This window comes from Muscardinus avellanarius, assembly GCF_963383645.1.
Source record: "Muscardinus avellanarius genome assembly, chromosome: 3".
NCBI classification, from domain to species: domain Eukaryota; kingdom Metazoa; phylum Chordata; class Mammalia; order Rodentia; family Gliridae; genus Muscardinus; species Muscardinus avellanarius.
The window spans coordinates 79579967-79597206 of NC_137788.1; the positions used below are offsets into that span (position 1 = coordinate 79579967).

Below are 17240 nucleotides of genomic sequence, written 5' to 3' on the forward strand. Positions count from 1 at the left end.
TAAGTGTACTTAAGTTACAAAGCAAGAGCTGGGAGAGAAAGAAGATAACACATTGGGGAGGGTTTAGGGAGAAATGGACTGATTTCTTTAAGAACTTGCTCAAGAAAGGTTCCTTTGGTGATTAAAATAAAACTTAGGCTATAAATGATGCTACAGACATGGGGTAGGATGTGGAAAGGAGTTTATGGAGACTTTTTAAAGGGTATGAACGGCAACTGATAGAAATCAGTGGCACAAGCTGGATATGGTGGACACACCTGTAATCCCAGTACTTGGGATGCTGAGACAGAAGGATTGCAGGTTTGAGGACAGCCTCAGCAACCTAGGAAGACATTGTTTTCAAGCCAAATAAATAAATATGAGCTGGAAGGTGTAGCTTGGAGGTAGAATGACCTCTGGGTTTAATCCCCAGCAACAACAACACACACACACACACACACACACACACACACACACACACACACCCCAAGTACTCAGAGCCTTATTGACCCCTGGAGCTGTCACCAAATGATCCCCACCAAGGGACTTTGCAGTGCAGAGTGAGGATGACCCACAGTTTTAGATGAAGCTAGAAGACTTCTGTTCTCCAATATCCACCCTGTCACTTGGGTTGTACACCTGAGCTAAACTTTTGCTTAAATAGTGTATGTGAGTGTGCAAGCAGGTATGCTAAATGCATGCATGAGTCCTTGTTTCAGTGGTATTTCTTTTCTCTTCCTCCAGCTTCTGTAGTCCTACAAGAGAAAGACATGATCACACTAACAGAGCTAAAATGTTTAGCAGATGCCCAGTCATCTTATCACATCTTGAAACCATGGTGGGACGTCTTCTGGTATTACATCACCCTCATCATGCTGTTGGTGGCCGTGCTGGCTGGAGCACTCCAGCTCACGCAGAGCAGAGTTCTGTGCTGTCTCCCATGCAAAGTGGAATTTGACAATCATTGCGCCGTGCCTTGGGACATCCTGAAAGCCAGCATGAACTCCTCTAATTCTGGGACCCCGCTTCCACTTCCCCTCCGCATCCAGAATGACCTCCACCGGCAGCAGTACTCCTACATCGATGCTGTGTGTTACGAGAAACAGCTCCATTGGTTTGCAAAGTTTTTCCCCTACCTGGTGCTCCTGCACACGCTTATCTTTGCCGCCTGCAGCAACTTCTGGCTTCACTACCCCAGCACCAGTTCCAGGCTGGAGCATTTCGTGGCCATCCTTCACAAGTGCTTCGACTCTCCATGGACCACCCGCGCCCTGTCAGAAACCGTGGCCGAGCAATCTGTGAGGCCACTGAAACTCTCCAAGTCCAAAATCCTGCTTTCATCCTCAGGGTGTTCCGCTGAAGTTGATTCCAGCAAGCAATCATTGCCCTACCCACAGCCAGGGTTGGAGTCGACCGGCATAGAAAGCCCAACCTCCAGTGTCCTGGACAAGAAGGAGGGTGAACAGGCCAAAGCCATCTTTGAAAAGGTGAAGAGGTTCCGTCTGCATGTGGAGCAGAAGGACATCATTTATCGGGTGTATCTAAAGCAGATCATTGTCAAAGTCATCTTGTTTGTCCTCATCATAACTTACGTTCCATATTTTTTAACCTACATCACTCTTGAAATTGACTGTTCAGTCGATGTACAGGCTTTTACGGGATATAAGCGCTACCAGTGTGTCTATTCCTTGGCAGAAATATTTAAGGTCCTGGCTTCATTTTACGTCATTTTGGTAATACTTTACGGTCTCACCTCCTCCTACAGCTTGTGGTGGATGCTGAGGAGCTCCCTGAAGCAATATTCCTTTGAGGCGTTAAGAGAAAAAAGCAACTACAGCGATATCCCAGATGTCAAGAATGACTTTGCATTCATCCTCCATCTGGCTGATCAGTATGACCCTTTGTACTCCAAACGCTTCTCCATCTTTCTGTCGGAGGTCAGCGAGAACAAACTGAAACAGATCAACCTCAATAATGAATGGACAGTTGAGAAACTGAAAAGTAAGCTTGTGAAAAACTGCCAGGACAAGATAGAGCTGCATCTATTCATGCTCAATGGGCTTCCAGACAATGTCTTTGAGTTAACCGAAATGGAAGTGTTAAGTCTGGAGCTCATCCCCGAGGTCAAGCTGCCCTCTGCAGTCTCACAACTGGTCAACCTCAAGGAGCTTCACGTGTACCATTCCTCTCTGGTGGTAGACCATCCTGCGCTGGCCTTTCTAGAGGAGAATCTAAGAATCCTTCGCCTGAAATTTACTGAAATGGGAAAAATCCCACGCTGGGTATTTCACTTGAAGAATCTCAAGGAACTTTATCTGTCAGGCTGTGTTCTCCCTGAGCAGTTGAGTACCATGCAGTTGGAGGGTTTTCAGGACCTTAAAAACCTAAGGACCCTCTACTTGAAGAGTAGCCTGTCCAGGATCCCCCAGGTCATCACAGACCTCCTGCCTTCACTGCAGAAGCTGTCCCTGGACAATGAGGGAAGCAAACTGGTCGTGTTGAACAACTTGAAAAAGATGGTCAACCTGAAGAGCCTTGAATTGATCAGCTGTGACCTGGAACGCATTCCACACTCCATTTTCAGCCTGAACAATCTGCATGAGTTAGATCTAAAAGAGAACAACCTTAAAACTGTGGAAGAGATCATTAGCTTTCAGCACCTTCAGAATCTTTCCTGCTTGAAGTTGTGGCACAATAACATTGCTTATATTCCTGCCCAGATTGGAGCATTATCTAACCTAGAGCAGCTGTCTTTGGATCATAATAATATTGAGAATCTGCCCTTGCAGCTTTTTCTATGCACCAAACTACATTACTTGGATCTAAGCTATAACCACCTGACCTTCATCCCAGAAGAAATCCAGTATCTGAGTAATTTGCAGTACTTTGCTGTAACCAACAACAATGTAAGTAAATCCATTCATTGTGCTAGTCAGCTTTGTGTCCCTATAGCCAAAGTACCTGGCAAGAATAACATAGAGGAGGAAAGGTTTATTTTGGCTCATGGTTTCAGAGGTTCAGTCCATCGTCAGCAGGCTTCGAGGGCAGAAGCATCATGGCAAAAGAGGATGGTAGAAGAAAGCTGCCCAGTTCATGGCATCCAGGAAGCAGAGAGAGTGAGGGAGGAAGGGTCCAGGGCATGCTCTGCCTACCTGTAGTTACCCAGTGGATTAATCCACTGATGAAGGTCCAGCCCTCACAACCATTTCCTGAAAACCCCACCTCTAAACTTTGATGCATCAAAGACCAGGCGTTTAACCCATGAGCTTTGGGGTGACATTCCTGATCCAAACAGAAACATCAGCCAGTCTTTTGAGGTTCTGCTGTGCTTGTGATGTGTGACATAGAAGGGAAAATGGACTTTATATCATACTAAGCATCCTCTGAGCTGACCCCCATCCCATGTGATCTAAGTATCCATTTTTAATCAAACTTATGTCATACAGATTCCATTATACATATATATGCATTGACATAGTTCCTAGCTCATAATACTTGCTCATCAATATTTATTCTCTTTCCTCATTTTCTCATTTAGAAAATGACAACCATAGTTGCCAACTATGGTTGTCATATTCTAAACTAATTAATTAGTTATGGTTCTGCTTACTTTTTTTGTTTTGTTTTGGAAAGGTCTGGAGTACTTTCAAAGCTTGGTAAAACTTTTCAGCCTCTGACTCTGCCATAAAAGTAACTTTTGTCTAAAAATGCTGAGGCTATGAATTATTCATAAATCCTTTTTGTGATGCAGTAAAAAAAAAAAGACTTGAAATCTGCATGAATATCTAGAAAGACAATTTAAAATGAAAGGCCTGGCTCTATAATGCAACACTAGGGCCTCTTAGAAGCTTTTTCCAGCATCCATGCTTAGAAATGAACCATAATTTGCAACAGTAAAGCCAAGTTAAGGAAAATGTAACTTTACTGAAACAAGAAAAAACAAAATAAATGAGTAGTTTCCTAGGTTAAAATGTGGAGGAAGAAAATCTTTGCCAGTCCAAAGGGCAAGAGAGTACGGGTAATGTCGGTATGGGACATAAATGAGGTCTGCCAAGAGATGAAACTGGTCTTCTACTTGAAAAGTAGGGACTGCTATTTTCTTCCTCCCTGCCCCAAAATGTATTATCTTCTAGTCTTTATGTAATCTGTCTTTCTTGCTAAACATAACCGTTAGCATGCTCTTGGCTAGTGGACATTAGAATCATCAAACATTGTTTTTGAAAAGTATAGCTGTTAAGAAAATATCCAGAAATTGGGAGATGAGAAAAATTTTATGCTAATTTTTTAAAACACTGAGACTTAACTCATATATAAAAGGAGCTAGCCCATTCTAAGATAAATAAGAAATCTTAGATTATGAGGCTTTGAGACAACTTTAGAATAAATCTTGAGTAGGCATATATATCAAAATTAATTAAAACTCTTGATAAATAAAGATTGTCATGCCGGGCGTGGTGGCGCACCCTTGTAATCCCAGCATTCGGGAGGCTGAGACCGGAGGTTCGCGGTTCGCGGACAGCCTCAGCTACTTAGTGAGGCCCGCGGACAGCCTCAGCTACTTAGTGAGGCCCTCTGCAACTCAGTGTGACCCGGTTTCAAAATAAAGAATAAAAAATAGGGCAGGGGGTATAGCTCGGAGGTTGAATGCCCCTGGGTTTCATCCCCGGACCCACACAAAAAAAAAAATTTAAAAAATTTAAAAAATTTAAAAAATTTAAAAAAAATTAAATTGTCAGGCACCGCCCCCCGCCCTCAGGGTTTCTGATTTAATAGATTAGTATAGGAAGCAGGAGTTTGCATTCCTGAAAAGTCCCCAGGGGAAGCTGTTGGTGACCTGATTGGCCTGATGTGAGAGTTATGTGAGAGTTAGGGAGAAATGGGTCATAGGAGGAACTCTTGGAAGAGGATCAATAACTTTTAACTCTGTTTACATTGTCTTTGGATATACAATATCTTTTTTCATTTTTTAGGGAGTTTATTTACTCTTTTGTTGCCTGTGCCATTGAAATCATATCCAAGAAATCACTTCCAATTTCAATGTTGTGAGGTTTTATGACCCAGATTTCCTTCTAAAAGCTTATAGTATTAAGATTTATATTTAGGTCTTTTATCTATTTTGAGTTAATATTTGTATATGTGTTAGGTAAGGGTCCAATTTTATTCTTTTTCATTTATTATTATTTTTCAACAATATTTAGTTAAAAGACTAGTATTCCCTCCACCAAAAGTTCATGGAAACCTTGTCAAAAATAACTTGACAATGTATGGAAGAATTTATCTCTGGGCTTTTATTTAGCTCCAATGGTTTATATATCTGCCTTTAGAACAGTACTACACTGTTTCAATTATTGTAGCTTTATATGGTTTGAAATCAGAAAATATACATCTTCTAGCTTTGTTCTTCTTTGAGACTGTTTTGGGTATCTAGAGTCCATATTACATATCAGGATAGATTTTTTCTGAAAAATAAATAAATAAATGTATGATAGTTTCACCTAAAAAAAAAAGAAAAAAATATTCTCTGGTAAGAAAGAAAGCAAAAAGAAATATTGAAATGTTATCTTTAAGTCATCAAAAGTTTGGTACCAGACAAATGAAACTGTTATGTGAGATTATCAATGTTAATATTGTATAAACTGCTATAATACTAGATGTCAACCAGTAAGCCAAGCATGGGAAGGAGGGATGGGGAGGGAATGGGGTGGGGATCGTGGTAGGGGCTAACTGGGCGAGATGTGCATGTATGTCTACAAAAGTATTTTCTTTATACCACTATGATGTATGAATACATTGCACCAATAAAAAATAAATTAAAAAAAATAAAAATAAAAATAAATTTAAAAAATTAAAAAAAAATTAAATTGTCAGGCACCGCCCCCCGCCCTCAGGGTTTCTGATTTAATAGATTAGTATAGGAAGCAGGAGTTTGCATTCCTGAAAAGTCCCCAGGGGAAGCTGTTGGTGACCTGATTGGCCTGATGGCCAAACTTTAAACTATAAATCTATAGATATATCTTTAGTATCATTTAATTATGCCATTGATTAATATTAATATTTATGCTAAAATATTAACATTGAAAAGTTAATACCTAAAACCCCAATATAAATATTAGATTAATATTTCTGCTGCTAAACCTATAATAAAAGTACAAATAATTATTGTGTAAGGCATTAATTCTGCTATGTTGTTATACAGTTAAATCCATGCATGAGTTTTCAGAAGTCCCAGCTTTCTGTTAGATGGCCCTGCATTATTCAAAAGTACACGCAGATGAATGTTTTGCTAGGTTTATTTAACAAAAAAAAAGACCATTGGTACTTTTGATACCAAGTTTATTGACCATGTCTGAAAAAGAGACTAGGTAAGAATATCAGACATATCCTTTGTTGAATAAGCTCTGTCACTATGATGAATAAGGGAGGATTCTTTGTGGCACATGAATACTCTTAGGCTGACAATCCTGTATGGCTGAAGCAGAATATCTTTGAGTGGCTTGTCTCAGAAATCTAAGAAAGGGAGCCAGGTGCAGTGGCACACACCTGTAATCACAGTGCTTGGGAGGCCAAGGTAGGATTTTAGGTTCTAGACCAGCAACTTAGCAAAACTCTCAGCAACCTAGCAAGATCCTGTTTCAAAACAAAACAAAAGGACTGGGGATATAGCTCAGAGGCACAGTGGTAGTTCAATCCCCAGTATCACCAAGAAATTAAAAATACAAGGAAGAAAGAAAGAAGCCTGGGAAAGGGCAGTTGCTAAGCATCCTCAGAGCCAGAATGATAAACATGACACCTTTGTGTGGGTGAGGAACACTCTCAGAATGTAGAGTCAAAGAAGAGGCTTAAAGGTGATATGAAGAAACTCAAAACTCGCTCACAGCCCAGATGAAAAGTTCTTCTCTGAATATTGGGGGGAGCAGTAAGAACAGTCTACAATATTGGCATTCAGATATTTGGAAGATTTACCTGGAGAACAAAGCTCATTGTGGTAGCCAGTGTCAGACCCAGAACAAGCAGGGGAACGTTTCTTATCTTGTCTTTATCATAGCTCGCAGCATGAGCATTTGAGGGGAGAACAGATCGTCCTGATACCCAAACTGTCCAGACATAGGCTGTCAGCCACTCAACCAGAGTGTCCTTAATTTCAAGGTACCGTCTAACCTTGGAGATGCTCTTGATTCTGTGAGAGACACATATTTATGAAAATTAGAAAATATCACATGGGCTGGGTAAACATTTAGATATGACATTTACTGAAAGGATGTTGAGCATCCATTAGCACTACAGGAGGGCAGCGAGAGGCTACAAAACCAAGCTTGGAAAACAGTCAAGCACAAGGCCAGCCAGACAGCCTGAGAATAGTAAGCAGGTTCAGATGGTGAGGGCACCCCACCTCTGGACACACCAGCACTGGACACCAGCACTAGGCACCAGTTCTGCCTCTGAAAACTACTGCAGCTCTTGCCCTCCTGCAAAATTAGTTCTCCGTGTTTTCTGTTTCTTTGGGACAGCCTCAGTTCCAAGTCTGAGTACACAATTGGCAAGGTTTAAGAATGTGCACACCAGCTGTCATGGAGCTGGGGCCACAAGAATCTGGCAGTGGTAGTTTCTCTAGTGGGAAGTGAGCTCTGCTTCCCAGCACGTCATAAGGTGGGGATTTCCTGACATATGGGACATGCTGGACAGTCCCCCAGGTGACAGGCATTCACTGGCGTGGCACTCCAAGGTTTCCTCCACAGGATGGTAAGAGGTGTTATCAAAAGAAAAAACATTCAATAAATATTTCATTTCTTTTTTGTGTGTGTGATACTGGGGTTCCTGGAAGCCCTTCTACCTCCGGGCTACACTCCCAGACTTATTTTATATTTTTTATTTGGAAACAGGGTCTCTTAAGCCAGCGAGGCTGACTTCGAACCAGCGCTATCCTCCTGTCTCCGTCTCCCAAGCGCGGGGATTACAAGCGTGTGCTACCACGCCCAGCTTGTTTCATTTCTAATTATATTTTTGCTGAAGCATTTCTCAGTGCCTTTACCATGTGAATATGCACTGTGCTGCTCCAAGAGGGAGAGACAGTCTGCAACATTTGCCAGTGTGTTTGAGCAACACACCTTTTTCATAAGAACCCTTGGGAGGAATGTTCCAAGAAGCACACCCTGAGAACACTGGGTGGGGAAAATGTGAAAAGACAGAGGCCAGGCAGGGAGGATTGCAAAAGGAAGCCCAGATATAAGAGATGAAAGGATCTGGTGGGGGGGGGGGGTCAGGATGGAGAGTACCTGGAAGTCTGCCCATCAAAGTTCATGTTCAATTTATCAGGAAGTGATAGGTTGAGAATTGAACCTGAAAGTGCAGTTGGCCTAACTGGTTCCTTCGAGGAGGCTCTTATTGTGCACACAGACGGGTCAGGAGAAGACAACCAAGAAGCAAGATCCCATCAAGGGGGTTATCGGTTATTATTTAGAAGTAGGGATGTAGATTTAAACAAGAGGCAAAGCCTCATATCTGAAGTAACACTATGGTCATCTGGTCCAGCAGTGGGTGGTCTATGGCCTGGGGGTCAGGTCCACTAATAGCCTATTTTCGCATGATCTGAGCAAGAATGAGTTTTTACATCTGTACATGATTAGGGGAGGAATCAAAAGAATAACATTTTATGATGCATGAAAATTATATGAAATTAAAATTTCACTGTCCATGAATAAACCCATTCTTTTTTTTTTTCTTTTTTTTTTTTTTTTTTGGTGGGTCTGGGGATGAAACCCAGGGGCATTTGACCTCCGAGCTACACCCCCTGCCCTATGTTTTATTTTTTATTTTGAAACCAGGTCTCACTGAGTTGCAAAGGGCCTAAGTAGCTGAGGCTGTCCGCGAACCGCGATCCTCCAGGTCTCAGCCTCCCGAATGCTGGGATTACAAGCACACGCCACCCCGCCCAGCTCTAAACCCATTCTTAACAATGGCCTCTATTTTTAGTTTCTTCACTTAAAATATATGGAATTTCTCTCTCTCTATCTCTCTTTCTCTCTCTCTCTCTCCTTTTTCTCCTCTCTCTCTCTCTTTTTGTGGTACTGGGGATGAAACCCAAGGGCATTCTACCTTCAAGCTACACCCCTAACCCTATTTTTTTAGTCTATTTTTTGAAACAGGGTCTCACTGAGTTGCCTCACTAAGTAGTAGCTGAGGCTGTCTGCGAACCACGATCCTCCCGAATGCTGGGATTACAAGCGTGCGCCACCATCCATGCCCAGCCTCTCTCTCTTATTTATACAAGTACATTCAAACAAAACATTTTCAGCTTTCATTCTGGGCCCATAGAGCCTAAAACATTTATTTTCCAGTTCTTTAGAGAAAATCTTTGCTAGACCCTATTCCAAGCCACAGCCTTCATTTAATGCCATTTCTTTTTTTTTTTTTTTACAGGGCTGGGGATGGAACTCAGGGGCATTCCACCTCCAAGCTACACCCCCTGCCCTAATTTTTATTCTTTATTTTGAAACTGGGTCTCACTGAGTTGCAGAGGGCCTCACTAAGTAGCTGAGGCTGTCTGCAAACCACAATCCTCCAGGCTCAGCCTCCCGAATGCTGGGATTACAAGCATGCGCCACCACGCCCAGCTTCATTTTACCAATATTAAAGCTGAAGCTCAGAGTGAATCCCTGAGGCCAGAAGCTTCCTGGTGACGTTGCTAGTGTGAGCCCAAGTGTCCAGCTCTGGTCTTACCACCCTTGGGTCTGTCTCATCTGCATCAAAGTGATGCTACATTGGAAATGGTGTTATGTGTGGATGGTGTAAAGGTAGGAGAAGGAGAAACAGGACCCACCCATGTGCCAGGAACAAGAGGTCCGTGGGTTATGGTGACATCCATTGTGATGGAGAAGCATAAGATATGGGAAAGGATTTGATGGGGTTTGCTGAAATCTTACAAATCCCACCAATGTACACCTGGGTCTCCCAGCTTCCGCATTTGTGTAGTTATTCCTTTTATGGACACAAAGCCTTCTAATCAGAAAGTGAATAATGTATAAATGTCTTGTGGATATCAGTTAGGTAACAGTGCTTCTCATTGTTGTTACCACATCCTGCTTAGAAATGAAAATATTTGCCGGGCGTGGTGGCGCACGCTTGTAATCCCCGCGCTTGGGAGGCAGACACAGGAGGATCGCGCAGGTTCGAAGCCAGCCGCGTGCGCTGGCTTAGGAGACCCTGTTTCCAAATAAAAATGTAAAAATGGGTCTGGGAGTGTAGCCCAGAGGTAGAAGGGCTTCCAGGAACCCCAGTACCACAAAAAAAAAAAAAAGAAGTAGAAATATTCAGCCTTGTGTCTTGAAATGATTGAGTTTGAGAGTTTAGTTATCATATCCTGGGATGGCACATGCCATTGACCAGGAAAAGGAAGGAAGGAAGGAAGGAAGGAAGGAAGGAAGGAAGGAAGGAAGGAAGGAAGGAAAGAAATAAATCTGATATTGAGGATTCCAAAGAAAGGTCCCACCCAGCAGCTTTGGGATACATGTAGTATTTAATGATCAATATCAGCCATAGATATAGAAAGAGAACCACCTTGTTCTGGGCTTTCCAATTATTTTTGCTGAAGACATTAATTGTAGTTTATTAGATAACACCTCATTCTGTTGATGAAGTTTATCAGCTCCCTAATAGTCTATCAACATTTCTCTCCTGGTTTTTTGGGGGAAAAAACAGTGGTCCACTGATGTAGTCATTTCCTCTTCAGCACATGTATCCTACAGTCTAGAAAAAGTGTGCCAGCTGGATTAGGTATAAATGAATATTATGAAACATTTTATGAAATTTATTGACCCAGGCAAAATTTTATTTGGTGTTCTTGTAAGCTTCATGGTGAACTATTTTAAAACTTTGTCAGTATTTTTATGTTTTAGTATGTTACTGAGTTGAGGGAGAATCTTGATTTTCTTTAAAAAAAAAAATCTCCCCAGCCTCCTTTAGGAAAATGGAATGGAAGCCGGTGAATGAAGGTCCTGCCCTGGCAGGAGAGAAAGCCCCCGAGGCAGAGCTGTAGCCCTCGGGGGTCCCAGCACCGCAGCCCTGGCCTCCGTTGCAGCAGCAGAATTGAGAGCCTTAGCACCCCAGGTGGGGCGGCCACCCCACAAGAGGCTCTCCACCACCTTGGGAAGTCTCTCTCCTCTCCTGAATGAGAAGTCCACCAAAATCATAAATTCAGAGCTTGTATAAAAGATCGTGGGAACATGGTAGCACAGATGGCCAGACAGGAGAGTGAGGGCGGCGGCTTCGGGGCCATTGCCGACCACCTGGAGCTGAGTGAGATGGAGTGCAGGCGAGGGCCTCTTCTTCCTGCCTCCCATTTCAGACTAATTATGTGTGAAATTGTTCAGTGTTTCGGTCTCCCATTGCTTCTCCATGGGGGACATTTTTTCTGAAGAAATTAATGGTTCTTACCACTAGGGAGGAGAGTGACACTGGAAATTGTAAGGTGGGGCTAGGAATGTTGTTGAACACCCTCCAATGCACAGAACAGCCCCACAACAAGAACTATCCCACCCAAAATGTCAGCAGCACTAAGGCTGAGATGTCTGTGGTAGCCTTAGAGGAAGGTTCTGGAGGCCACATGTCTTGCTCAGCACTTTATCTCCAGCTCTGAGTTGGGGGCCCAGCACATAAGGGGGCAGTCAGTCAGCACATTTCTATTGAACACAAATGAACCAGATTTCCATATTTGCAGCAAGTCTGCTCAGTCATCCCTTTGGCACCAACAGGCACCCTCACCCTGAGCACACTGCACAGGCCTGATTTCTTCCCCTCCACCTGTTCATCACTCACTCTACTTTTGGGCTGCAAGTGTTTTTTGATGGAAGAGGTTGCCTTGAACTACATTTCTTCTGTCTGCCACTCCTCTCTCCATATTGAAGGCTCCATATTCACATATGTGTGTGTGTGTGGTGGGTGTGTGTTTATGCTTACACACATACATATGCATGCACTAAACATATACATATACACAAAGGAGAGTCTTCAGTTTCTTAAAAAAGCTTCGCAGCCTCCCTTAAGAAAATGGAATTGGAGCTGGCAAGTTAAGGTCCTTCCATCTGCCCTTGAGAAGAAATAAACACGTAGATATTTTTCCTTTGCTTATACCTAGTATTTTGGTATATAGTGATGATATATACTGAAAGTTTATCTTAGCAATACTGATCTTCAGATTTATTTTCAAGGATATCCAATACTGTGAGGGGGAAACATAGGAAAGAGGAGCTTGAGTGTTTTTAGCACACTTTGACCATATTTTTAGTTCATAATTCAGGATGGCCCTGGGTGCTCATCCCCCAACAGATCTGGCTCAGCAGGTCCGCATCGGCCCATCACAGGGCAGAGGCTGAGGCCACGAGTGCCTTTCATCCTTGTTTCTAACAAAGCCACGTTTGGTACCAAGAAGTCTCCACTGTCATAGTGTCACAGATGTCCCTTGTCCCCAGGAAGTAGTGAAGTACTATAGGTGAGGTGTGTCATCAGCGGTGTTTGGTCCAAGCTCACACCAGTGGAGTGAAGAGTTGAAGGGATTTTGTGCATTCAACATCTTCTCTGCAGGTCTCGCCACGGTGAACCCTAATGAATATAGGCTCTGTGGTTCTCAGACATTTATAGCTTACCCACCATACAGGGGAGCAGTCGAGTAGAGCAGCTCCAAAAGTCCACCTAGTTTGCAGGATATTTAACATATTTAACTTTATGTCCCTGTGTTACATGAATTATTTAATTGAAACTATGCCAGACCACAAGAAGACATGTCATTACTCAGAGGTATGTGTATGTGGAATGAAATTACATATATATATTTTTTTCATATGTTTTTGTCTCTGCTTCTATAGACTTCTTTAAAAAGCAAAAGCAAGCTGGACATGATGGCACAAGCTTGTAATCCCAGTACTTGGGAGGCTAAGACAGGAGGATTACAGGTTTGAGGACAGCCTCAGCAAGTAGTGAGATGCTCTTCAACTTAGCAAAACCCCGTTTTAAAATAATTTTTTTTGGTGGTACTGGGGGTGGAACTCAGGTGCTTTCTACCTCTGGGCTCCCCTCCAAGACCTATTTTTTATATTTGTTTGGAAACAGGGTCTCACTAAGTTGCTGAGAGCCTCACAAAGTAGCTGAGGCTGGCTTCGAACCTGTGTGATCTTGCTGTCTCAGCCTCCCAAGTGCGGGGATTACAAGCGTGCACCACCATGCCCGGCAATAAAATTAAAATTAAAAAACAGGGCTGGGGAGTGTAGCTTGGAGGTAGGATGGCCCTGGGCTCAATCCCCAGTACCACAAAAAATAAAAATAATAATAAATTTAAAATTAAAAGCAAAAGCAAGTTTTTGTCTATTCTAAGAAAAATAGTCAAAGAAATAGCCTTGTGTCTGTTCTCATGATATTTTTAAGGATGTTGCTCATTACACATACAGTAAAATCTTTATGAAGACTCTTGAGAGTAGTTTATTTCTGATCTAGAACTCGAGAATGATTATGATTCTCCTGAGTTACTGGTTTGTTTTTTAGCTTAGGGACAATGAATATGTAAGGATACTTTTCTTAAGAATTTCTTGTTAAGAGTGTTCAGAGCCAAATTGCTTGCCCACTCATGCACAGTTAAGGGTTTTGACATTCTTAGGCTCATTGGTCCTGGCTCCATGGACACTCCTGTCCTTACTTTTCTTCTTTCTTCATGGACCTGAAATTTACCACCATTATTTTGTGTACCCTTATGAACCTGTAGATGTTTCTTTGGAAAAAGCCAAGATACGTAAATGTATTACCACGAACTAGCAAACCCAGACTCACCAGTTTCTTCTCTCCCTTTTCAGATTGAGATACTACCAGATGGGCTGTTTCAGTGCAAGAAGCTGCAGTGTTTATTCTTGGGGAGAAATAGCCTGACGGATTTGTCCCCTCATGTAGGTGAGCTGTCGAACCTCACACACCTGGAGCTCATTGGTAATTACCTGGAAACACTGCCTCCAGAGCTGGAAGGGTGTCAGGCCCTGAAACGAAGCTGTCTGATTGTCGAGGACAGTTTGCTCAGCACTCTTCCTCTCCCTGTGACAGAACGTTTGCAGACTTGCTTAGATAAATGCTGATCAGAGATCCATGTTGCAAAATCATTTCTAAGTGCCCCAGGGCTTTAAAGGAGAACTAAAATTCCCTAAGTTATAAAGATGAAAAATGGGTGATGATGAATAGATGCACCGTAACCAAAAAGTCCTACTGAAGCCACTTAGTGTCTAGCCCTAAGTTAAGCAGGTAACAGTTAACACTGAAACAGAGTTTTGTGATTAATTGGTCTTTAACTTACTGAGATGTTGTAAGAAGTACACATTGAATGTGATGGAGGGGCATGAAATTACTGAATCTTTACTTTGCAGTTTTTAACCTTTAGAATTACATAGGGTTCTTTCCTCTTTCTCCCTCCCCCAGTTTCCAGGACTTATTTGCACACTTGTTTTAACTGACTTCCTATTTTGATATTTATCACTAAGACCACAAAAACTCATCGACATAAATTTTCTTGATGTACACTCAACCACTGTCTTTGATTTATGGTCTTACATTTTTTTTGAGGCAGGGTGTGTTATGCTTGGCAGAGTTCCTTTCTGGCTTAATTTTTACTTCCTTTCCCAGCTTGCTGAAGTCTTCCTTAATCTGGTTTTCTCTAAACAACAAGGAAGAGCCCTGAGAAAATGTCTGCCTTTGGTCTTTGCCAAGAACAGGAGTCAGGGTAGAGTACTTAAGACATGTGATCCTTGAGGCATCTTTGCAACCAGTATATTCTCAAAATTCTCCTCTTGTCTATCATCAAAGCCTTTTTTAATTTGTTAATAATTTTTATATGAAATACAAAACAAATATTTTCTAGTATATGATTTCAGACTCTACATCTGTGAGAATTTTTGTAAGGTACAGAGAACATATGTATTTCTTTAAGAACTTAACAATACTTTGTTTTGTCTGATTATGATTCTCATGTTTGTGTGCATCCGGCTCCAAAATGTCTTTTACTCTACAACTAACTACTTATGGATAACAAAAGCCTTGTGTTTTGTGCCCTAAAGTATTTGGGGGTTTCCTTGTGAGAGGATGGCTGCATCATCTACCTCTCTCTTCCCTAGTTGCTGGGCAATCGTACGGGTACAATTCTTAATTATTTACAAGAACTGTGATGCAGGGAAGAGGGAAAGGTTTGGATTTTTAAATACTTTGTAGAAATTTAGACAATATTAAAGCATAATGCTTCTTTTTTCCTCCATCTACATGATCTTTAGATATGATTTTAATGTAAACCACTCAGCATGTGAGCTCTCAAAGCTCACAAAAAAATGGATCCATTTAACTGAAATTCATCTCATGCCTTTAGCTCTTCTAGAATACATTTTGCCCCTTTCTCTAAAAGCTCTGTATTTGGGTTTTTATTACTATGCTTATTGTTAAATGAATAAAATTGACTGACTCATTTTGGGGAAATGTGCATTTTTAAATGTGTTTTTCTCTAATGGGTCTAAAAGCATTATGAAGCCACCTTATTTTTGGATGTAATTATGAAGTAATCTATTAACTGCATCTATAAAAAACTGGAAAACACTCTGGGTAAAGAGTACTGTGAACATGAAATTGTGGTGATGTGTGGTATATGTTTTCTCTTGCTTTGTTCCAGAAAGATGAAAGTGTAGTCATGTAATTTCTTGTACCTGCCACATTAAGCCTGGACTGAAGTTCAGAGAAAAGAATTACTCACAACAAATGAAATTGTAGCTATACAGAATATTGAACACCAAAAGCTGCCTAACACAGGATTGTTTGTTCTGAATGGGAAGAAGCAGTGTAAAAATATACTTCTTACCAAAACTTGCCTTTAATCAGAACATTTGCATTCTCAGGGAACCAGGCATAACTGATGAAACTTTCTTCTAGGACTTTACAAAACAGATTTAGACTACATGCGGGGCTTTGTTATTTTTTGGTTTTTTAAACGTGAGTTTCACAGTAGAATTGTCATATGTACTGATTCCAGTGTTGGGTAGGATTATCCTAAGTTTGGGATATAAATGTGATACATGGAGAGCTGTTTAAATATTTTTGGCCACATAATTAGCCATAATTTGTATGAAAAAATCCTATCCTCTTCTATAGGAAAACCTTTCAAAACAAAATTCAGGTTTGCTACCATTCCTCTGACAAACTGGAACTTCCGCGTGGCTAGTCACTGTTCTCTGCAAATGCAGAAGTCATTGGCGAAACCTTATCACCTGTGGAAATTCCTGGGAGCGAATTCACTAACAGGATCAAGAACAACTATGTAAGCTGCTTTCCACACGTGAGGGCGTAGTTACTGGTGCAAACTGCGTTGCTCTTGATGCCACTTGTTTTTAAATCATACTAAGTTAACTCTTACACACCAGGGTCTTGGTAGCTTTCGAAACAACACAGCACTTATGCAATGAACAACGACACTATAGCTTCACACAGGAAGCCTTCTCAACACTATTGGAGCAGGTCTTTCTGAGTATTCATGTTCATTTAAAAGAATTCTAAACAAAGTTTCCCAAGGTGTAATTATGACACTTTAGTTGGCATTTGATTCCCAAGAATATGTTTTCCAAAACTGACTGTAGATAGAGGACTAAAAAAGTGTATGGCTCATGCTAGCAATGGTCTTGTTTCATTTTGTTTGCATGTACACAGACACAGAGACACGTGTAACCCATGTATGCAAATGATAACTTACTAGCTTTTTTATATATTTAGAATTTTTTTCCAAAATTGTAAGAGGTTGTGGGTAAATAGAAGAATAGCAGTTTTTTTTAACTTATTACTTGGAAACAGGAAGTATTCTTTTCCCTTAGTTTTGACATTTCAAAGAAAATCAAATGCTTAACCTTAGTTTGAGAACATAAGTGTTTTCAAGCGTTCTTATAAAGTTATAGCGTTCTTTCCCGAACCTACATTAGGGTACATCTGTGCGGCACATTGGTACACTCTAGTTTCATTTTTCACCCTCAGTCTTAACATTTTTCCCCTGTACATCACCATATTTCACTGCCACTTAACAAACATTTATGTTAAAACAGGGTAAATGAGGTCCTCAGGACCTCAGTGCTAGGTAGAGCTCCAATAGGTGCGCTACAGCGAGCTGCAGTCACGTATTTGCATAACATTATTGTTTGATAGTGAAATGTTTGTTTCTGTTCTTTAAATGTTTCATGATTCAAGTTTTATGTGTCTAATTAAAATATCGT

General features: G+C 41.3%; 1 protein-coding gene across 1 annotated transcript; it reads left to right on the top strand.

Annotated features, from left to right (window-relative positions):
- Window positions 1–749: 749 nt before the first annotated feature.
- LRRC8B (leucine rich repeat containing 8 VRAC subunit B) lies at window positions 750–14087 on the top strand (the record flags this gene model as incomplete). The annotated part of the gene is made up of 2 exons (XM_080691915.1): window positions 750–2885; window positions 13815–14087. 2 exons carry the CDS (start codon window positions 750–752, stop codon window positions 14085–14087), a joined length of 2409 nt encoding a protein of 802 aa, XP_080548041.1.
- Between the last annotated feature and the right edge of the window lie 3153 nt (window positions 14088–17240).